The 24,182-nt window shown below is 43.1% G+C and overlaps 1 protein-coding gene across 1 annotated transcript in view; it reads right to left on the minus strand.

The window, feature by feature from the left end:
• The window catches only part of PLA2G4A (phospholipase A2 group IVA), a 73,187-nt gene extending 53,344 nt beyond the window's left edge, over positions 1-19,843 (minus strand). Inside the window, exons 1-2 of the mRNA XM_075286696.1 lie at positions 19,814-19,843; positions 2,561-2,665 (exon numbers count right to left, since the gene is read on the minus strand). Coding sequence (XP_075142797.1) covers positions 2,561-2,593 — 33 coding nt within the window. The 5' untranslated portion in view covers positions 2,594-2,665; positions 19,814-19,843. The remainder of the gene's footprint in view (positions 1-2,560; positions 2,666-19,813) is intronic.
• Between the last annotated feature and the right edge of the window lie 4,339 nt (positions 19,844-24,182).

A 24,182-nucleotide genomic window follows, 5' to 3' on the forward strand; every position in this document is an offset into this window, starting at 1 on the left:
CTGACCAGGGAAGAGTACAGCGGAATAATGACCTCTCTTGATCTAGATTCAATGCTTGTCTTAATACATCCCAGAATTTTATTAGCCTTTTTTGCAGCAGCACCGCACTGTTGGCTCATGTTGAATTTGTGATCTACTATTATGCCCAAGTCCTTTTCCCCTATGCTATCACTTAGTTCTATTCCTCCCATACTATATATGTTTTTTACATTTCTGTTACCCAGATGTAGAACTTTGCATTTGTCCCTGTTAAATACCATTTTGTTCGTCTCAGCCCATTGTTCCAGTGTGTCTAAGTCCTTTTGAATACACTCTCTCTCCTCTCTAGTGTTGGCTATTCCTCCTATCTTCGTATCATCTGCAAATTTTATGAGTTCCCCAATAATTCCATCGTCCAGATCATTTATAAAGATATTAAAAAGTACTGGGCCCAGAACAGAGCCCTGCGGCACCCCGCTTTTGACTTTCTTCCAGTTCGATGTGTAGCCATTTAGTATTACTCGTTGTGCCCGATCATTAAGCCAGTTGTGAATCCACCTAACTGATTTTTTGTCAAATGCCAATGGATATTCTATTGCCAATAGAATATTTACCAATTTGCCAATGGATATTCTATTCCATATCCATTGGCAACCTCTCAAGATAAAAGACTGTCATCACTAAGAGGTCTAGAGAAACTCTTTAAAGCTCAGAAAAGGTGTTTTTTTTTACATTTTTAAAAATGATTCATTTTTATTTGTCTACAAATTTAATTGAAGAGAACCTTTCAGCACCTCCATTAAGTCCAGCTCTTTGCAGCATGTAAAGGGGCTCTATCATTGGCAAAAGTCATTTTTAACTAATCACATCCTTGCATAGCCTTTAGAAAGGCTATTCCACACCTACCTTTTGTAAATTGCCTCAGTAGATTTTGAATAAGTCAGTTTTTATTGATATGCTAATTAGCCTCCAGCGTGCACAGGAAGTTGTCAGCCAGCTCTCCTCTCTAAGGGCTCGTTCACATCTGCGTCGCCCTCTCCGTACTGCAGGTTTCCGTTTCCTGCCTAAAACAGAGGCAGGAGACGGAAACCTGCAGGAGTCTCTCTCACCCATTCATTTGAATGGGTGAGAGAGATGTCCGGCCGTGAGCGGCGGTGAGCGTTTTGCGCTCTCCGCCGCGAAACCGGGTTTTATAATCCAGACACAGAGTCGGACATGCAGTACTCTGTGTCCGGATAAAAAAATCCGGTTTTGCGGCGGAGAGCATAAAACGCTCACTGCCGCTCACGGCCGGACCCGGTTTGTGCTTTCCGTCTTCTGGCATGCAGAAGATGGAAAGCACAGAACGGAAAGAAGAACGCAGGTGTGAACCTAGCGTCAGCTGTGTGATATGCGTCTGTGTGAGAGAGCAGGGAGGAGGAGTAAGCAGCAGCCTGTGCTGTATATACAGAAGACAGTGCACGGAGAAGCTAATTAGCAGATGAATAAAAATAGACATTCAAAATTTACTGGGGCAATTTACATACTAAAGGTATGTGCGGAATAGACTTTCTAAAAGCTATGCAAGGATGTGATTAGATAAAAATGACTTTTCGAATGATAGAGCCTCTTTAATAGTCACTCCACTGTTTCAGGCAGAGTTTTTTCTTTAGCCCTCACCATTTACAAGCCATAAGTGCTGTCCATGTCTCAGACAATGCACTGCAGCTTGTTTGATACTGAGTTTCCTACTGACAGGTTGTAAGAGTCTGTCACCAGAGAGTCCTTTTCCAGCTTCTGGGCCTCAGCAGTCACATAGGACACACAGGTGACATGACCCTGGGTCAAAGAGACATGAGCGCCGGACACCGCCATGATGCGCAGGAGAGGAGAGGCAAGGTGAGCAGAGCTGTTTATTATACTTACTCACCTCCCCTGAGCCTCCACTTACTAGATTCTAGTGTCAGAAGAGATCCCAGACTATAACAGCAGCACTTACAGTTTGTGCCAACCAAGCTTGGTTCAGAATGAACCCGATGGCTGAACCTCATGAATATTCATTGAAACAAATCTTCTGAGGTTCACCCACCTCTACTGAAGATAAGATAAGGTCTAGGTTGCGTGAGGTGAGGTTGTCTTAAGTTGTGAACTGAATTGAGCAAAACATATACAGTTTTAAAAATACAAATTATTTCAGCTTCTGAGATGCTTTTCTGGCCCAAATGCTAAGAAATACTCGTGAATAAAAATGAGAAACATGACTGTAAATGAATCTTGAAAGACCATGTGTGCACCAAAGCATCTAAGTACATGTTCTCCTTGTGTACAATGTCTCATACCTTCATTTTTTTTCATTTTTATTAGCTGTAGATTTACAAAGCAACGCCGACATTTTCTATGTGAGCTTACCAGTTCAGTTGCTACATGTACCTAATGTTTTTTTATAAAAGGTTTTTCACATATTTTTAGCAGGCATTCTGTGTATTCCTCTGGTGCTTCACAGTTTTCTTTTCTGATTCTTTTTTTTTTTTTTTTTTTATCACGGTTTTGTATTGCTGCATGGAAGAATACTAAAGGCAAAAACCAAGAGAGACATACTTACTATTATAAACTGATAGGGATCTATGGATGCCATGAGAAGGAAATTGTGACCACAGCGTTACGCAGCGTTTTTATTTTCTTCTATAATGGCTTTGTGATGTGAATCCTAAATAAATAAGATAGAACATATATTTATTCCAAGTAGCGAGAGAGATGCTGACAGCAAGTTAGACATGAGACTGCATGGCACCATTACAGAATGTGTGTCTGTATGCTTTCTAGTCAATATACATGCTTACTCCCTGAACTTTCCTGTTGGATCAAAATATCCTAAAGATGTGGGGCACAAGACGTCCAGTTTTTATTTAAATAAATTATTTTTAGAATACTTTGAGGTTTCTGTCCCATGTGTGAAGCCACTAAGTGTTTGTTCACTTCCTGTACAGCCTGACCGGTGTTTACTAGCACACGGTAATATCACATGAAAGTAGTGTTGATCTCCTCTAAGGCTAGGTTCACATCTGAATGCGGCTTTCAGTTGTTTTGGTCCACTGGGGGCCCAAATGACGGAGAGTCAGACCACTAAAACAGAAGTTACCTGCGGACCCCATAGACTATAATGGGATCCAACAATGTCCGTTGTTTTTATACTGAAACCAGAGGAAAGAATAGTTTTATCTTTGCCAATTTCTGTTGGTTTCTACATGGAGTGTCCAATGGAAACTCCAGGACAGACGTGAACTCAGCCTCAACCACTTATATGCTGTTGTTAGGGCAGTTAATGACATAGTAAACCTACTATACTTGTGATAACTTTTAGATGCACCAGGATGTACAGTGACATCCTTGTGCATGTGACTAAATATGGTGGCCATCTGAAACAGTTTTATGCTGGGGGACCTGGAAGCATTGCCCGTGATCAAAGAGGACTCCGATCACGGGCATTTAACCACTTGTACTTTGGCCAACTTCGACACTCCCGTTGAAATGGAGTGGTTAGTGCATGCTGCCCTACCACTGCTCCATTCAGAATGGGGGACAAAAGCCTCTCCATTTTAATGATCATTGGGGGTCTGATAACTTGAATTCATAGGAAAACCACTTTATCCAGATTGAAGATCAGTTAAGGATAGACGCAGTTGGACAGTCTTTCATATATTCCACATTACAAAGTTTTACAAATATTTTAGTGAAAAATGTGAAATACACAAACAACAAAGCAGATTGTTGGTTTAATATGGAATAGTCGATTAATACAGTTGAAAAATAGATCAAGTGTCCAGGAACTGACACATACTGTGACACCACCTTTCCGCATAACCTATTACACAAAAGAACTATGCAGACAGTCTTCTTACTCATACCAAGATCTTAGTCTGCTTTCCAAAACAAAAATAATTACATGGACTGAAAAATAAAGAAAAAGTATAGAATCGGATTATTCCCAAAGATTCCAAGAATATGCAAAAATAACCTACAACAATACTCTGTATATATTGTTCTATGATGTTCAGTCAGCGAACAACTGACAACTCATCTGACCGCAAAATATTTTATTACTATTTACCGTAAATTACTTGTTTCTATAATAGTAAAAACAGTTTACGGATGAAAAGATTAATAGGTGGTCAACACAACCAACCCCTGACCCTCATCACATTTTAGACAATTGTAGGAATGGGTGGCAAATGACAATCGTTTTTCAGCTTAAAAATATAATCCACCCCATGCCATACTCAGATGCTCCCACATATTCACATATAGGCATTTTGCAAGGATTTAGTGGTTTTCTCACTCTCATTGCACAATATCCATAATGTTCCCCACGGGAAACCCTGGGCTTCTATGTATTGCAGACACATTAACAATGTATTTCAAGAATTTCAAGCTGATACATCAGAGAATCTGGAATCTGAAAACAGGAAACATCCTGAAACTATCGATACTATATAGTGTTAGCTTGAGGTGAATTCTCAGCACATATACTGTATGGCTATTAGTGCAGATGTAATCATATCTGACAATTTGCTCCCATTTCCTGGGACAGCATATTACAATGGCAAAAATATTGACTAAAAGGCGCTGTCAGTTATGATCACCCAACATTTAAAAGGGTTATGTAAATGTAAAATAAATATATAGCGATGCATAATTTTAAAAAAATCTTTTTTACTAATATATACTAGTCATCTACAGATGTCCTCTTGGCTGTACACGTCTTGACATTAGGCTGGGTTGTCATTATCTGCTCATTGGTGGGCCGACACCTGACATCCACCCTAGAGTCATCTGTGTAGGACAGCTGCCAGGTTCAGCACTATATAGTGTAAGGAGCAGGAAACACATGGCTCAGTACACTGGATGTACACTGGTATAATGGACAAACTGCACAGCTCAGCCCCTACTCACTTCAATTGGAGAAGAGCTGTAGTAATGCTACATGGCCACTATACAGCAGGGATACATGATCCGCTGCCAGCTTCACAGATCCCTGCCTCCTGCCCATTTCATTATATTCATTCTTACTGTTGTTACTGTAATGCTTGAGTGCTCTCATAAAGAATGGACACTGTGTGGGGAGAGTAATGGAGAATTATTCTGTGAGTGTGTGTGTGTGTGTGTGGGGGGCACTATAGAGCATTATACTGGCACCTATGGTCCATTATAATTATATGTTTGGAAGTAACAGATGAGGCATTGTACTGTGTGTGTGTGTGTGTGTGTGTGTGTAATGGGGGGGGGGGGGCACTAAAGTCCCATAATTCCTGCCTCCCCACACACAGTATAATACTCACCCACAGAGTATAAAGCTCAGTGCCCTCCTACACAGTATAATGTCATGTTTGTGACCCCTCTACTCCCCCTCACCACCATGGAAGGTTAAATTAGTGTGAAATATTCCTCTCCTAATTTTTCTTGTTTACACCTGGGATACATTAAGATGAATCTTATCGCAAAAATAAAATTGCAAATACTGGATGTGTTTAGCTTGCCAGCCAAGAAGCAGTCCCAAAGAACTGATCAAACACAATGACAGGTCATCTAAATTCTTCATTAAAGAACAAAAAACAAAACAAAAAAAAAAAAAAACAGAAATTTTGTGATAAATTAACACAGAGTGATATGCTAACTAGCTCACTTGTGTCTATCTATGGTCACTCAGGGTTCGGGGGATATTGTCACTCCTTAGGGAGAGACCACCATATAGGTGTGTGGAGACTTGTTAAGCCTTTAGCACTCCACTTTGCAAGGAACTATGGGAAGAATATGCAAATCCGCCTTCCATGATGTAATTAGGAAGACAGTTGCTGCCTCATTGTTGCAAACCAATAGAGGGCGCTCACTGGAATGTGCAAGCCTGTCTTAAGACAGGATTCCAGTGAAATAACCCAATAATGGCTGCTCCCTTTAGCCTCATGCCCGACCTTCCAAGAGGCCTTTGTTTAGCAATGACGCCAGGTTATAGTCCTCTCTACATCGGGCTGATGAGATCCAACCAGATCGAAACAGCTGTCCTTCGATTGAGAGACTATAACCTGGTAATAATCCCAGCGTCATTGCTAAACAAAGGCCTCTTGGAAGGTCGGGCATGAGGCTAAAGGGAGCAGCCATTATTGGGTTATTTCACTGGAATCCTGTCTTAAGACAGGCTTGCACATTCCAGTGAGCGCCCTCTATTGGTTTGCAACAATGAGGCAGCAACTGTCTTCCTAATTACATCATGGAAGGCGGATTTGCATATTCTTCCCATAGTTCCTTGCAAAGTGGAGTGCTAAAGGCTTAACAAGTCTCCACACACCTATATGGTGGTCTCTCCCTAAGGAGTGACAATATCCCCCGAACCCTGTCTAAGCCTCTCACCTCTACCAGGTTATAGTCCGCTCTACATCGGGCTGATGAGATCCAACCAGATCGAAACAGCTGTCCTCGATTGAGAGACTATAACCTGGTAATAATCCCAGCGTCATTGCTAAACAAAGGCCTCTTGGAAGGTCGGGCATGAGGCTAAAGGGAGCAGCCATTATTGGGTTATTTCACTGGAATCCTGTCTTAAGACAGGCTTGCACATTCCAGTGAGCGCCCTCTATTGGTTTGCAACAATGAGGCAGCAACTGTCTTCCTAATTACATCATGGAAGGCGGATTTGCATATTCTTCCTATGGTCACTCAGTCACTTTGATGCCCTAACTTTGACAATACATTTGGAGACGTGTATGCAAATTAACTTCAGCACTGCTATCTTGGAGTTGACAATTTCCTCTGGCCGTAGGGACATTGCTGCCTACAGGTTAAACACTGTTCTATCAATACAAACAGTCTCAAACTGGTTTATCATAACAAGACCAGGATTTACCTTTCCTTGCTGTGTTGGACTGTGATCTAGAACAGGAGAAGCTGGTCTGACACTTGCTATGCTGGTTAGACAGTGTCAAACAAGTCTCTTAGAGTAGAACCATGCTTTCTATTTCAGTCATTGCGAGCCACAAGGAGAGGGGCTGTGAAGCACTGGAGAAAGAATCCGCTTTGACAAAATGAGGCTGTCAAGAGCCAATTGGAAACCTAACTAGTTATTTGTATATAGGTGGTTCAAGGTCATAGTATATAATCTGTATCAACAATTAAGTTAGTGCTAGATGTTTACATGAGAAAGGGTATGACAGGCATTCTTTAAAAGGGAAACAAATGGTATGAGCACGCACCACTCCAATAACATAAAGACTGCTTGCCACACATCGAAAAACATTTTTGGTGCGTTTTGTGGATCGCATGGATGACCCAAAAATTAAAAAAAAAATCTCATGTTTTCACATGACTCAAAAATAGACATGGTCTTGGGCGGTCCATGATTAACACAGACATCACAAGTCCGATAAAAGCGGTCTATTATATAAGGCTTCTTACTTGATAAACCATTACACCATCTTAGGAGGATTCACTGCTACTAATTCTGTTGATTATGAAAATCTCCACAATTTATGGTACAAATATATTTGTGATGGAAGCGATGGAAGTATTTAAAGGGAGTCTACCACCTCCACCGCACATATTCAGCTACTACTACAGCACTATAGAGCAGTTGGTGCATGGGAAGGGTAGGTGGCTTCAGCTCCATAGGACCACTGATCTGGCTTTTTGCATAGGATGGGTGATATCTTAGCAATGGGAGATCAAATCCTGCCTTGAAAGACGATAAAAAAAATAAAATAAAATTTACTGATTTATATTAAAATACACACATCTCCCACTGTGCAGGATTGGCAGGGATTTCAGTGGCAAAAGAGTGATGAAGGCCCATCCCCAGTGCATCAACTGCCTCATTCGCATAAGACTTCAAAGTTAATCTCAAAATCTACAAAACATATACATAACAAAGGAATGTTGTTGTTTTTTATCACTGCAATGCATTCTGTAAAATGGTGGCAATAGCTGGATATTCTTGAGGAAAGTGTTAGACTCCCTTTAATGCAGTGAAAATTTATAGGATATAATGCTAACATGCCAGCACTGGAAGGTCAAGATTAAGATAAGAGAGTCACTCAAATTCTTGATAAAGGTTAATGAAATTCTGAAAATTCTTGGTGTGTATATGAACCAACACGTTTACTTACATTTACTTTGTGTGTTAAAAATAGTAAAATTTTCTTGTGGGATTATTTTTACATTGTAATTGGGCTATATATAATTTTACAGGAAGGACAAGTAGATCTCATAGTCAGCATTTATGCTAAAGACTGTAGCAATAACTATTACAATATGGAAAGTGAAATTTAAAAAAAAAAAAGATTTGATGCAAAACAAAAGTCTATTTAACACAATGAAGTGGAAGCAGAAGTGTTAGCTGACAAAAAATAAAAAGGACAAAGACCATAAAAAGTTATCACGCGTACTAAAAAAGTGCAGCCAAGGGGGGCGTGGCTAGCCGGCAAGGAGAGAGGACGCATCTGCCGGAGCTCCCGGCATCTGCGGCCTTCTCCTTTCGGCATCTATCTCCTACTTGCCTGATTCTGGTCGGTGGCGCCCGGCGGTGTGTTCCTGGACCCTGGAGGTGCGTCTTGAATCTCCATTTCAGCTCCAGCCCGGATCCTTTGGCCTCGGAGGCTCTGCGGCCTACTCACCAGCCTGTCCCGCGGCGCCATCTTCACTTTCGGTCCCTTCCTGTTGATCGCGGCGGCCGGCTTCAGTCCTTATTCCCTGCGCTTTGGCAACGGCTGCTGTGTGGAGGTGAGCGTCGCTTCTTCTGGTCCCCTGTGTAATACCTCCGGTGTCTGCTCCTAACCTGTGGGGAACCTGCTGTGCGGCCTGTATTTTGCTACATTGGGACTGGCAGTGGCGGCGGCCATTTTGTGAAGCGCTAGTGCTCTGCGGCTTCAGGGGGGCTGGGAGAGTGTTGAGCCCCTACACTACCATCAGGGGGGCTCCTCTCCTTCCCCCTGGACTTTTCTGGATATTGTTTCCCGCTTTCCTGCCTGAGTGTTGTTTCTTTGGGTGAGTGCTGAGCCCCTACACCACCATCAGGGGGGGCTCCTCACCTGCCACCTGGACTGGACTTTATATATTACTTGGCCTGCTCCCTGCATATTCTGGTTGAGCCCTCTGTGAGTGCAGAGCCCCTACTCCACCACCAGGGGGGGCTCCTCACATTGGGCTCCCGTGGACTTTCAATTGCCTGTGTGTCCCCACTGCTGGCCACTTATCTCACCATGTTGGATTAATTCATTAACAGTGTCACCTCTGGCGGCTCTCAGCTGATTGTTAGGCTTCTTGTTATATGACCCCTACCGCCCTGTTGGATTTTGCTGCTGTCTGACCTCCTGCATTACTCCGCGAACTTTGTCCCTGTCGCATGGACTTGCCCTCCTGCCTTACCAGCTTCGGTTGCATCCCTGATCTTTCTTGTTGTTTTTACTATGCCTCGGAAGAAACCATCCTCCTCTAAAACTCCCAGGAAGCTTTCTGACTTCTTCTCGAGCACCATGTCGCATTCGCTGCCATCTTCACCAACGGGTTCCCGCTCTCCGGCGAAGTCGCCTCCACGGTCTGAACTGATGAACTCATTGCCTGCAGAGGGCTCTCTCTCAGCTGATCGTCTCCCCCTCCTGGCTGATGGCGGTAAGAGAAGTTTTGTTGTGTCTCCTCAGGGTTCTCCGTCCGGCAAGGAGCCAGTGTGTAAACGGGTCGCTGATGTCCTACCTGCTTCTGATGCTACTTCTGATCTTGTACATTTCTGATTTCCCGGCCTCCTCGGACCCTGTGACGTGTGATACCTTGAAAGGGATGCTTGTTCTTCTGCAGGCGGGGATTAACAAGACTGTCTCCTCTGCGGTGGACAAACTGCGGCAGGATATCGATGCTTTGGGAGAGCGGACTGACCATCTTGAGAATAAAATGGAGGAATTTTCGACTGCTCATAATGATTTGGTTGACGCTCACAACACCCTGGAAGCGGAGGTCAGATGGCTCAAAATTAAAGCTGCTGACGCTGAGGATCGGTCTAGACGCAATAATATTAAGATCCGTGGTGTCCCTGAGGATGTGGCATCGGAGGACTTGATGGCCTATGTTCAGCGTCTCTTTAAGAAAATTCTCCCGCGACTTACTGAGCTGGAGCTCGCCCTGGATCGGACACATCGTAATCCTAAAGCGAACTCTGCTCCTGTGGATGTCCCGAGAGATGTGTTAACGAGGGTCCACTTCTATCAAGTTAAGGACTCGATTCTAGCGGAAGCCAGGAAATGTGGCACCTTACCAGCTCCGTTTGCATCCATTTCCCTGTTCCCCGATTTATCCGCAGCTACTATGCAGGCTAGACGTGAACTGGCTCCCATCACCAAGATCCTCAGAGACCAGGGCATGCGGTATCGTTGGGGCTTCCCTACCAAGCTGTTGATTCCCCGCAATGGGGTTTTCCATTCCGTCCCTGATGTGGAGGCGGGCATGTCCCTCCTCTGTAAGTGGAAGCTTGCCCCTGCTGACTCTCACTCATCTGTTCCTGAATCCTCAGCGCGGCCCTCCCATCTTACTAAGGAATGGACTGTGAAGTGAATCGGTTAGCCGCCTCGGCGGACTGACTCGCCTTGCCTAATGTTATGACTTTATCCTTTGTTTTAGGTGACCTGTGTGCCTTTCTAATACTCACTCTCGCTGAGTGTTACTGACCTGTTTTTTCTCCCCCCCCAGCTGATTACTCTTGGTTATTCGGTGTTTTTTGACACTATGCTGTTATGTTTGCATTCTTTGTTCTTGTTTCATACCTGGAATGTCGTATGCCTACCATGCCTGTTCACACATACTTTATGCATCCTAGTTTTCCTGTGTAGCCACCTGGGTCTTCTGCCATTTTTCTTTCATCTGACACTATGGTACTCCGTATCTCTTCGCTTAATGTTAGGGGTTTGAATAGCCCCTGTAAACGGAGTTCTGTCTGGAGAGAGGCCCGTCGCCTTTGCTGTGATGTGCTCTTTCTCCAGGAGACTCATTTTTGTGTTGGTAAGAGTCCTAAGTTTTCTAATCCCTCTTTCCCTCATATGTATCAGGCGTCTTGCAATGCTAAGCGTAAGGGTGTTCTTATTGCTGTGCGGGATTCAGTGGCTTTTTCCCTTGAATCCACTTTGGTTGATCCCGGGGGTCGGTTTTTGGGGCTTAATTGCCTTATTAATAATGTTAAGTATACTTTAGTGACTGTTTATCTCCCGAATCGTTCGCAGGCGCAGTATTGGAAATCTGTGCTCTCCAAGATTCGGACTTTTGCTACTGGTATGTTGATCATTGGGGGGGATTTTAACTGTTTAGTTGATAATTCTCTAGACTCCTCCAACCCCAAGAGATGCTCCCCTATATTGTCTTCCTCTTTGATTGATCAGGGCCTTTATGATGTCTGGCGTTGTCAACATGGTGGGGAACGAGATTATAGTTATTTTTCTTCTTCGTCCTCCTCTTACTCCCGTATTGACTTCTTTCTTACAGATAAAATTGGGTTGATGCAGGCGGAATCTACGGCTATTGGGCTGATCACCTGGACTGATCATGCTCCGGTGTCCCTCTCTTTGCATGAGAAGTTTTCCACTGCTATGCCTACTCAGTGGCGTTTGAATGAGTATATCCTAGATCACCCCTCCTATGGCGAGCACCTCCGTGAGGCCCTGAGGGAATATTTTTCCCTCAACTCCCCCTCCGTGTCAGACCCTCATGTGCTCTGGAATGCCCATAAGGCATATATGCGAGGGATACTTATTCAGGCGTGCGCGAGGGCCAAAAAGGAACGGTCTAAAGACATAGATGCCGCACTTCGCTCCCTATCCTCCCTCTCCGCGATTAATAAGCTTAACCCTACTCCCACTGTCTCTGCGGAGATTAGGCAATGTCAGCTCCGATTGCAGGGCCTTCTGGCTTGTCAGCAGGACTTAGCTTTTAAGCGGTTTCAATGTCAGGCCTGTGTGCACAGTAGTAGGGCTAGTGCCTTTTTGGCCAGAAAAATCAAGCAGTCGCGCCCCAAAACCCGTATTGCCCACCTCGTGGATGCCTCGGGTACTAAGGTAATTGACCCCCGCCTTATTGCAGAGCAGTTTCGTTTATATTATAAGTCGTTATACAATCTTAGGGATGATCCCCAGACGTACCAACCATCTAAGGAAGAAATTGATAGGTTCTTAGATTCTGTGGCCCTGCCCCGCCTTTCCCCTGCGCAGTCTGCCTCCCTAGCTTCGCCTATCACCTTATTTGAAGTTACGGAGGCTATAGCCTCACTAAAACCGCTGAAATCCCCTGGCCCTGACGGCTTTTCTGGGATCTACTACAGGAAATACGCAGATATTTTGTCCCCTTATCTTTTAGCTGTGTTCAGAAAGGCGGCGGAGGAACAATGCTTTCCAGAGGAAATGTTGTCGGCTACTATAGTGACCATCCCTAAACCCGGCAAATCTCCCACTATCCCGGCTAATTTTAGACCTATTTCCCTCCTGAACACGGATATCAAACTGTACGCTAAAATCCTTGCTGAGCGGTTGCTCCTCCTACTCCCCCAGTTAGTTAGTCCTGACCAGGTAGGTTTTGTGTTTGGTAGGCAGGCTCCTGACGGCACACGGAGGTTTATAGACCTTGTTCAGAAAGCCGAAAGGGATGGTACGCCTTCTTTGCTTCTGGCTTTGGATGCTGAGAAGGCTTTTGATAGGGTCCACTGGGGTTACTTAGACAGCCTTTTGGATAAGTTTGGTATGGGGTCAGTTTTTAAATCTGCTATTCTGGCTCTGTACTCCCACCCGTCGGCTCGTGTGCTCTCATCGGGCTTCCTGTCTGACCCCTTTCGGATCTCGAATGGTACCCGCCAGGGGTGCCCTCTTTCCCCTATTATCTTTGCGCTTGTGATGGAGCCTCTGGCGGAGTCCATTCGGTCGGCGGGAAATATTGAGGGTATTACTGTGGGTCGCCAGCAGCATAAAATCGGTCTATATGCTGACGATGTCATACTAGCCCTGACTTCTCCTGGTTCCTCCCTGAGTGCTGCTACGGCGGTCCTAGAGGGATTTGGTAAAGTTTCTTATTATAAGGTAAATTCCTCCAAATCACAGATATTGCCTGTTCTCATCCCCCCCTCGTTGAGACGGGATCTCAGTTCCCAATTCCCCTACCAATGGAACGACTCCCGTATAACTTATCTTGGCATCTCCCTGACGGCCCCTAGTTCTGACCTGTTCTCTGCCAATTACACTCCCCTTCTGACCAAAGTTACTTCCCTTCTTGCCTCTTTCTCACAGCCGATGTTGTCCTGGGCCAGCAGAATTGCTATTGTCAAAATGATGGTGTTACCTTTAATCTTGTATATATTCCGTACAGTCGCTATCCCCCTCCCTGACTCATATTTTACCAGGCTTCAGTCTATTCTTTCCAACTATATTTGGGAGGGTAAGAGATCCAGAGTCCGACTTAAGGTGATGACGCGCCCTTGGTCCCATGGGGGTGCGGGTGTCCCGGATGTTAAAAAATACTATATGGCGTCTGTCCTAGATCAACTTAAGGTCGGGTGGGATGAGACTTCTAAATGGCGCTGGGCCGAAATGCAGCTATTCCGCTCCTCCGCCCCCCCCCCCCTCCGGAATAGCAGCATCGCTCCTGCCGCTGCTGGCTTCATGCAGGGCAGGAGCGTAGCGATGTTGCAGGCACCTGTGCCGGCGTCTACACTCCCCGGCATCCGCCTCTCTATTACAGCAGATGCCGGGTCTAAATTGCATTGTGATGGCTGTACGTCCGATGCCTAAGCATCGGGAGCTCACATGCAGGGCCAGCGGCATAGAAGCGGCGTCTTCTCACCGCTGGCTTTGCATATGTAACCCCGCCCACCAATGACGCAACAAAGCCGAAAGAAAGAAGAATTTACAGCATCGAAGACTGGTGAGTATGCGACATAGGAATACCCCTTTAAAGGGAGTCTATCATTAGAAAAGCACCTTTTGAACTAATGGTACATTGGAATAGGCTTTAATAGCTATTTTACTCCTACCTCCCATTCTCTTCTTCTCCCTGACATTTCTGTAAAAATCTGTTTATTGTGATATGCAAGTTATGCTCAGGGATCACAGGGGGCGTTCCCCCTCTGCTCCAAGCACACCCACGTCATAACCTCTCACTGACCCTTAGTTAATTCTGTTCACGCCCCTCTCCATGTTCACGCTGGTCATGGCGGACTGAGCATGCACAGATGGCTTTGCCTGAACTCGAAGAGGCAGAGCCGACTGCGCATGTGTGAGATTTTATACCCGTATAGCACAGCACCAGATGCCTACACAAGGCAGAACAGAAAATGAAGAGGGGAGTGAATAGAATTAACTAAGGAGCGCTGAGAGGTTATGATGCAGGTGTGCTTGGAGCACAGGGAGAACACTCCCTGAGCATAATTTGCATATTGCAATAAACAGATTTCTACAGAAATGGCGGGGAAAAAAGGAGAATGGAAGATAGGCTATTTCAACATGCCATTAGTTCAAAAAGTAATTTTTGTAATGATAGACTCCCTTTGATTGAAACAATGACACATATCACAATTAGTAAAGAATGTTGATGTACCAACTTAGAGATTAATAGCCTTAGTGAACCTTCCACTGTTGGGAGTATTCACGTAAAACCCATAGGTAGGAAAGTGATTTGATACAGAAAGAACAGAAGAAAAAATATTTTCTGGTAGCAGAAGTATAGTTATTATATATTGAGCTTTGTATAACATAGAATATTCAACAGAGATGCAATTAAGCATTTTAATTATTTTAACTAATAGAAAACCTGTTAAAGCATTAAAAAAAAAAAAAAAAAAAAAAAAAAACTACTCACTGGTATAACTTTTTTGCCACTTTTTTTTCTTTGGGACACATTTATTAAGACCAGACCCTTAGTAACCCTGGTTAGACCTGTGCCTGTCAGGGAATCAATTAAGATTGGTGTAAGAATTGCCATTGTGCGATAGCAAATGTCTTTCCACATTAGAATTCCAGCAGAATGGAAAGTTCTCAACACAAATGTAATAGAAAATATAAAGCCCCTTAACAGCAATAAAGCTGGTCTGCAATAACCTTCTAAAGTCTGAATTGCTTCTTTGATTCCTTTCTACCATTTTATTATTCATGGAGAGACAGGGGCACACATTGGGGCGATACAGCTGCTGCGGAAACCATACACAGGTCCCATTCTAAGCAATGAAGATCAATGTACAAGATTCTCCAGGCGTTATATTGTTGCTTCAGTAACTGTTCTGTCCAGTGGGCCGCACTTCTGTCCATGCCTCATGTTAGATCGGCCGTGAGACAACAGAATTTTGAAAGTAGAAATGCACCTTTCTGAAAACATCTGACAATAGAAAAACTTGAGGGAATTATTATTGTCTTTTGACCTTTTTTAGTTGCCTGCCTCTTTTTCTTATGTGCATTTTTATGCACAAGATCCATAATGCATCTGGAAACAAATTTACCTCAAGGAAATTGGAAACCGTTACCACAGATAAACCACACCCGCTTTCCTGGCACCGAAGTGAGGAGTCTTGAATAAAAACCTTGAAAATAGGTGCAAACACATCATAAATCTTGATACATAGAGCAAAGCTTTAACCCCTTGATAACGTGCGCCATACTTTTATGGCAGATGTTGGGGATTTAAGTATGCACCTGCTAAGGAGCTGAGCAGGTGCCATAGCCACTGTTCTCTGAAGTGACTTGGCGGTAGTGCCCATGATCAGAGATGTCTCTAACCATAGGCATTTATCATGGCATCTGATAGGTTACTTTCACTTTTATATTTGATAACAGAACGGCTACCTCATAGGGAGATCACAGGAGACTTTCCCTTAGCATACAGCTAGGAGCCTTCTGAAGGCCAGGCTTGCCTGTGATAGCCTTCAATAATTAAAGGGGTTGTCTGGCCTAAAAATTTATCTCTAAATTAGGCTGGGGAGGTGAAAAAAAATAAAAGAAAACCATATTCACTTGTCCCTGCTGCTCCGGTGAATCCCCACACAGTCTCGTGCTGCAGCTCCATTGCCTTCCGGTGAAGTACTGGCCTCACATGACAGCTAAGGTCACACAACGGCCAGAAGAAGACAACTGAAGACATCATCACCTGTGACATCCCCGATTTCTCCTGAGGCCCTGATTGGCCGCAACGGATTCGGAACATCACACCCTGTCAGGAATTCATGAACAAGAAGGCAGCCAACCAGACCGCCCTGAAAGGACATTGGAGTATGTTTTTTTTGTTTGTTTTTTTTATTCCCCCCAGCCTAAATAGTAAATAATATTTAGCCCAGACAACCTCTTTAAATATGAATGGTCACAGACGGTATACAATAGTAATAATAATTATTATATATATTTCTTATAGCTCCAACGTATTCTGCTAAACTTTACAAATCGTGGGGTACAGACAAAATGAGACATTACAGAGTAATAAATCAATTCACAGAATAGGAGTGAGGTGGAGGGAGTTACACCTAATGTAGCAGGGGGAATATTGAAAGTAGCATTGCTATACAGTGGAGCAGCCATTTTTTATTTTTTTTTTTATGAAAAAGGTTACTATAACTGCTGTGAGAGAGTGAAGCGTGTGGTCTGGGAAGACAGGTACATTCCAGCCAGGCACCTAAAGGGTGTATAGTAAAGGTTCACACCAGGGAGGTCAGCTGACTAATCAGGCCCTAATAACAGTCTGAGTGTGAGGACTAGGAGTGTGGTACCATACTGACAGAGCTGATCTCTCCATACCAAACCTACAGAGCAGGTACTGTGACACCCGTTGTTGTTGCCAAGGTGGGAGACTGGTAGCCAGTCTCCTGTATAGTCAGGGAAAAGTGTTCCTATGTTTAAGTCAGCTCTCAGCCGAGAAGGTGTTTGTTTTTGTTATTTGTGCATTAGTGTATGCACTACAAGTGAATAAAGCCTGAACTCCTGTGCAACCCAGTGTCTGTGTCCCTGTTTCCTGCACTGCTACAAGCATCTACCTGGACGAATCCCCATACTACACAAATAAATACAGCTGTGTGAACCGTTACAAGACCAGATAAAAAGTGCCTGTATAGCACACCATTACAGCATTCAAGAAAGTTGACAATCATCCTTGGAGTGGACGTACCGGCAAATTCATCCCAAGGTTCATCCCAGTCTATTTTGCCCAACAGAACTTCAACATTTCAGTAAAACAATCACACACACAGATATTTCCACCAGCACCAATACTGAAGGGATCTTTCCCAACATATACCAAGAGTATCAGATTTGTCTTGCAGAAGGTCTAATATTTATCATTGATTCCTATCTATATGGGCGATAGTGGTGGAGGTCTTCTGAAATGCTGAAGATCTGTTGAGCCAAATAAGTTACTTCATATCTGCATTGAATGCTGTGTGTGCTGTGGTTTTCTTCTAGACATTGATCGGGTTGGAGAATCCTACCACAAAGCACCACAAACAATATCTTGTGTGGGACACCATTAACTTTCTATTTCAATAGCAACACAAGGCATATACAATTGCTAACTACAGTGCTACCATTAAACTGAAAGGAAGAGTTTATGTATCCCATCCTGCCAGGGAATGCTTACATTCAGCATCAATGTGGTCTGAAGTCTGAATTCAAAACAGGTGGAAAGCATCGCCTAATCTCAGAATTGTTGGGGGGAGGGGTACTCAGTGGTCAGACCGCCACCTATGAGCTATTTATGCTATATTCTATGTGCAGAGAATATATACTATTGTAGTATAACCCCTTTAAGTTTACAAAATTGCACCTGAGTAGACCGTACAATATTTCTGAAACAATATCATTTGAACAGAAGAAACTAAAGTCAAAATGTTTGGCAATAATACACATTGCCAGCCTTAAAGTGGTGCGTTCCTGCCATAGTATTTTCCAAAACGTTTTTTTTTTTTTTTTTTCTGTGACTCGCTATGTGGAGCCCCAGAAAAAAAACAGAATTGTCGGACGCGGCTGCGTTTACACAGAGTTTATTTGGTCAGAAAACTGACTCAAATTCCTCCTCCAAAAAACTCCTCACCATACAGTCCCAGTGTGAACGCAGCGGCGTCTGACAATTCTGTTTTAAAGTTGTCGGTATTTTCATGCTGTGGGTCCATGTAAAAAAATGTGATGCATCATAGGTTCATTAAATAACTACAAAAAAAATCCAAACAAACGACACCCATCTTTCGTTTTTCATGGACCCAGAGACATAGAAAGAATAGGAAATTAAGTTTGAAAAAAAATTAAAATAATTGGATCAACCACAAGTGTCTTCTGCATATTACTGGAGTAGGGTACTGTCTGTGAAAAATACCGTCCAAAGAATGTGAAAGGTTGTGGCTCCACGTGGCGTAAACCTCGGCGTTTTACAGTCACTGCAAAGTGGATGGGATTCAAGCGAAGTGGAAAAATATGCACAGCCGACACGCTGCGATTTCCAAAACTGTTGCTGCTTTGAAAAACGCAGCACATCAATTATCCCTACAGGAATAATTGACGCTGATGTGAAAAGTGCTGCAGTAAAAAACGCGATGCATCGCAGACAATTGTCGACACCATGTAACAAAAGCAGTTATAACTGCACTCAGTTCTGGAGTCACAGGGGCTGTCACTGATAAATGACACGCTATGTACCTGGATATAAACATGGTGTGAATAGTGCTGTATCTTTGCTAGATTGTAGTAGACAATAGTGTTAAAGACAGTACTCGTCCATAGCGCTGTACTGTCAGAGGGGGCATTCCTTACCACCCAGCGACAATGCTAAGCTGTGTGGAACGCTGGCTAGTAAACAATGCCCCCTCTGACAGTACAGAGTTACGGACAAGCACTATCTGGGGGGCATCCTCACAGCCCAGCTAGACTGTCAGGAATGCCCTTCTGATAGTGAAGAGTGATCAGTAAATGCACCAATATCTGTTCTCTCAGGGCACATAACGGGAAAGCCAACACGCTAAATTCAGTGCACTATCGGCTTTCTAGCGGTGTATAAAACCGCATGTGCCTGAGGACATGAAAGGTCTTCTTTATAGAGATTACTTTATACAGTCTGTCTATGGTTTAGATAAATCTACCGTTATAATACATTTCTTTCTGTGTAAATATTATTGTTCCAAACTCATTGGCTTTTTTTTTTTTTTTTTTTTTTAAATACCAGTTTTAATCAAAAATATTGCAACATGCTCACAATAAAAGTTCTAAATTTGGCCTGGCCCCCACCCCACTGTTGAGTGTATGTTATACCACCTGGCTGATACATTTTGATAAATGAACCCGTACAGGGTTTACCCTGCAAGCCAACATGAATGGAGCATTATACATACTATATATTAGGTTTCGCAATAAAATCCACCACAAAACATTCGCCCTGCTTTGCCTACTTACTCGCAAGGTTTACATATAAGTACAACTATATGTGTAACTATAATGGCTAAGAGAAAGTCATACGAGAAAGCAGCAGGAAAAGCAGAAGCTGCAGATAAATGATGGCTAGCCAGTATGTGAGCGCCCGGCTGTAGTCAGACAGGAAACTTTCCAATGGATACTCTGTTACCAGCTGCCTAATGTATAGAAGTGTTACTAGTCTATCAGCTAGCCAGCCTGCCCTCACTACATGAAGGAAACAAGAGCGGCTACATAAACAGACACTTTATGAAGGAAGTGCAGCTCAAGGAGTGATGAGAAGCTGCCTGAAGACTTCCTAAGTACAGTCAGAACTTAGGTCAGTGCAAAGCACAGCAGTGAAGCTGCCCACAAGCACACCATACCTTACACTGCACCAAATCTACACAAGTGATGGAGACAATAACCCTCAGTCCACTCACCTGCAGTCTTCTCTCTCTCTCTGCGGATAAAGTGCCAGGCAGGGAAGTTGCACTTCAAACTACAACTCCCAGCATGCCTTGCAACAACTCAAAGGAAAGTTTCAACAACTTTATCTGTGTTTTTAGGAGTTGTGAGTCTACGTGCAAGAGCTCCCCTTACTGGCAGCTATGTGATTCATTGTGACAGGCTGCTGGTCAGAGGCTTGTGCAGTACATTGTGATGTACAGAAGACACCCAGGCAGCTATTCTATGTCCATGATCCAGATAGAGATGAGTCATTTAATCTAGGATATATTATTATGGCAACATCATCTTTGCTATATATCATCAATCCATTTTTTTTAATTTAACCCATTAACAACACTGCCATTTTTTATTATTATTATTACCATCTTCTGAAAGTTATTATTATTATTATTATTAATAATAATAATATGCATTTTATTTATACAGCGCTAACATACTGTATACCGCAGCACTTTGCAAATGTATAATTTTTTTTCACCCCCCCCCATCAATGTCGCTGTTTCAGGAGTGTTTTTTCATAAGGCAACTTTTATTTTTCAATCATTTTGGGGTACCTATTAACTTTTATTAATGCCGATTCTGGCATTTGTTATTTTTAATGTCACTTTTTAACTGTACAACATAAATAACGTGATATCTGTATTCTGTGGATCAGTACTATTACAACAATACATAGGCAATTATAATTTATAGTTTTTATGTTTTGTTAATTTTATACAGAAAAAAACACTTTAGGCCGTGGCCCCACATGGCGTAAACACCACGATTTGCCCACTGCAGAAAAAAATTGTGGTGTTTTACAGTCCGAGCAAAGCAGATGGGATTCTAGTGAATCCCATGCTCACTTTGCGGTAAAATCTGCACTGAAGATACCCCGAGATTTCCAAAACCAATGCAGTTTTGGAAATTGCAGCATATCAATTATATCTACGGAAACGCTGGCGGTTTCTTCGTAGGTATAATTGAAACAGAAAGTACACAGAGGAAAGCTCTGCAAACTTTCTGACTTCAGCGCTACGGGAAGAACCACAATGCATTCCCGCCGTGGTATTTCCCGCAGCGCCTTTTGCTGAGCGACACCATGTGGGGTCTTAGCCTTAGGCCAGGGGCCCACATTGCAAAAATGCAAATATTGCAGCATACAACTCTTGTGTTTTATAGTACCTGCAAAAAAATCTGTAGCAGAAAAGTCGCATTTTTTTTTAAATCGCAGCATGACAATTATAGCTGCAATAACACTGGAGTTGTATGTATAGGTATAATTGGTGCAGGGGAAAACTCTGCAAAAATGCAATGAAAAATGCTTAAAAAATTGCAATAAATATGCAATTATTGTTAATATTGATTTTTGCCAATAATAATAATATATTTTATTTATATAGCAACAACATATTCCTCAACACTGTTCAATTTGTAGGCTATAGGTTTGATATATGAATTAGGGGGCGTTCACACTAGTGTCGGTGTCTGACAGCTAGTGTCCGATGCTAATGTCCACGCAACTAACTGAGCTGTGTCCGTACATTTTGCATTGATTTAATGGGACATCATGTGCATTCTTTTACAGTCCATGTCTGTCCTTAAGTGTCCGTTCACAAAGATGTCCGATTTTTCAAGTGGACAGCAAAACGTAGAGTTTCTGTATATAGGCTTTGTTATCTGGCATGTTGTTTTTAAACAATACATGTTGTTATTATATAGTAGTTATAATTTTTTTAAAAAAAACAAAAAACGTTTTGGCATCAATAAAATATTATATTTTTTAGATTGCTCCTATTCCACTGTTTTGTTTTGTTTGTTTTTCTATTACCTTACATGGTATTAGTAGACAAATACTTTCCAGTCAACAAACCAGTTTACAGTAAATTGGCATTTCTTAATGGGAAGAATCAGATTGCATTGAGATTTTGGCAAAACTTCCTTTTATTTTTGAAAGCTGGGTGAGGCAGCATTAAGTTCTGCAATTTATGTGCCTACCAGTGGAAACTTGCCCTCGTTGGCATGTACAGGAGATTTCACCTAAGGCGTTACAATCTAAAATTATATTATATTATACATATTATCTAACTTGTTAAAAAGTTGCATGATATGGGGCCAGATGGTGGCTCAGTGGTTAGCACTGCAGCCTTGCAGCACTGGGTCCTGGCGTTCAAATCCTGCCAAGGACAAAAAACCATCTGCAAGGAGTTTGTATCTTCTCCCCGTGTTTGCGTGGATTTCCATCCCATATTCCAAAAAAAAGACATACTGATAGGGAAATATGTACATTGTGAGCTCTATGTGGGGCTCACAATCTACATTTTATGAAAAAAAAAAAAAAAGTTGCATGCTATGACTTCATTCACATGTCCTCGCAAATTATCCACTGCATTCTAGTATATTCTATGTCATGTGACCGGCAATCAAACTGTCCAACTAGCATAGTGTCTTATGGTGTTACAGGAGGTCAGATTCTCTATTCATTCCTAAGAGATGCTTGATATCAGTCATATGGGAATGAATAGAAAACTGATCTGTCCACACACAATATGCAGCATCAGTTGGATAATCTGAACGCTGGTCACATGACAAGCTGAGGACCAGAGGATTGCCTTCTTTACAATCGATCATAGTATAGATGTTTTTTGGGGGATTGTTACTTTGATGTTAAAATGATTATTGTTGAAAGGTAAACATTTTTGGAATTTTAAAATTAATCTTCTATTTTACTGTCACATCATTTTGTGGTCAAACATTCTGTTTGATTATTTTTATAATACATTATTATTCTGGTTCAGAGCTTTCCTCTAATGCAGTATTCCCATTACCGTTGTTAGTGTCTATTATTAGCATCCATAGGAAAATGTTAACAATGGACACTAAAGGCCCAGTTCGGGTTTCCATTTCGGGGGTCTGCTTGAGTACTCCCCCCCCCCCAGCAGAAACCTATCTGCATAAAAAAACACTTACCTAAGGAAACCTGCAGACCCCTTAGACTATAATGGGCTTCAAGTGGTTTCCATATTTCATGTGGTTAGGGGAATGGAATCCCCGAAAACAGATGTGAAGCGGGTCTAACAGATCCATCAACAACCTCTTAGTTTTAATGGAATTTGTTCTGTTATCCATTAACATCTGTTTTCATAAAATCCGTCACAGGCCCTTAATGCAGAATGCAGGACTTATGGCTCCATTCATAATAATGAATAGAGATGAGCGAACACTAAAATGTTCGAGGTTCGAAATTCGATTCGAACAGCCGCTCAATGTTCGTGTGTTCGAACGGGTTTCGAACCCCATTATAGTCTATGGGGAACAGATACTCGTTAAGGGGGAAACCCAAATCCGTGTCTGGAGGGTCACCAAGTCCACTATGACACCCCAGGAAATGATGCCAACACCTCTGGAATGACACTGGGACAGCAGGGGAAGCATGTCTGGGGGCATCTAACACACCAAAGACCCTCTATTACCCCAACATCACAGCCTAACAACTACACACTTTACACACTCAATACCACCTCTCTGACAGTAGGAAAACACCTTGAAACATGTGTATTTGGCACTTGCAGTGAGGAGAGCTTGTCACCAGCAGTGAATTTGGCCCTTGTAGTAAGTTGAGGTTGGCACCAACATTTGTTTTGAAAATCAGGGTGGATTGAGCCTCTAACCAGCAGAGTTTGGGCAAATTCATGGTGGAGGGAGCCTCTAAAAACCCCAGTTTGGACCAATTCATGGTGGAGGGAGCCTCTAACCAGCCCAGTTTGGGCAAATTCATGGTGGAGGGAGCCTCTAAAAAACCCAGTTTGGACCAATTCATGGTGGAGGGAGCCTCTAACCAGCCCAGTTTGGGCAAATTCATGGTGGAGGGAGCCTCTAACCAGCCCAGTTTGGACCAATTAATGGTGGAGGGAGCCTCTAACCAGCCCAGTTTGGACCAATTAATGGTGGAGGGAGCCTCTAACCACCCCAGTTTGGACCAATTCATGGTGGAGGGAGCCTCTAAACAGCCCAGTTTGGGCAAATTCATGGTGGAGGGAGCCTCTAAAAAACCCAGTTTGGACCAATTCATGGTGGAGGGAGCCTCTAACCAGCCCAGTTTGGACCAATTAATGGTGGAGGGAGCCTCTAAACAGCCAAGTTTGGACCAATTCATGGTGGAGGGAGCCTCTAAAAACCCCAGTTTGGACCAATTCATGGTGGAGGGAGCCTCTAACCAGCCCAGTTTGGGCAAATTCATGGTGGAGGGAGCCTCTAAACAGCCCAGTTTGGGCAAATTCATGGTGGAGGGAGCCTCTAACCAGCCCAGTTTGGACCAATTAATGGTGGAGGGAGCCTCTAACCAGCCCAGTTTGGACCAAT

This window comes from Leptodactylus fuscus, chromosome 9 (genome assembly GCF_031893055.1).
Source record: "Leptodactylus fuscus isolate aLepFus1 chromosome 9, aLepFus1.hap2, whole genome shotgun sequence".
In the NCBI taxonomy this organism is placed as follows: domain Eukaryota; kingdom Metazoa; phylum Chordata; class Amphibia; order Anura; family Leptodactylidae; genus Leptodactylus; species Leptodactylus fuscus.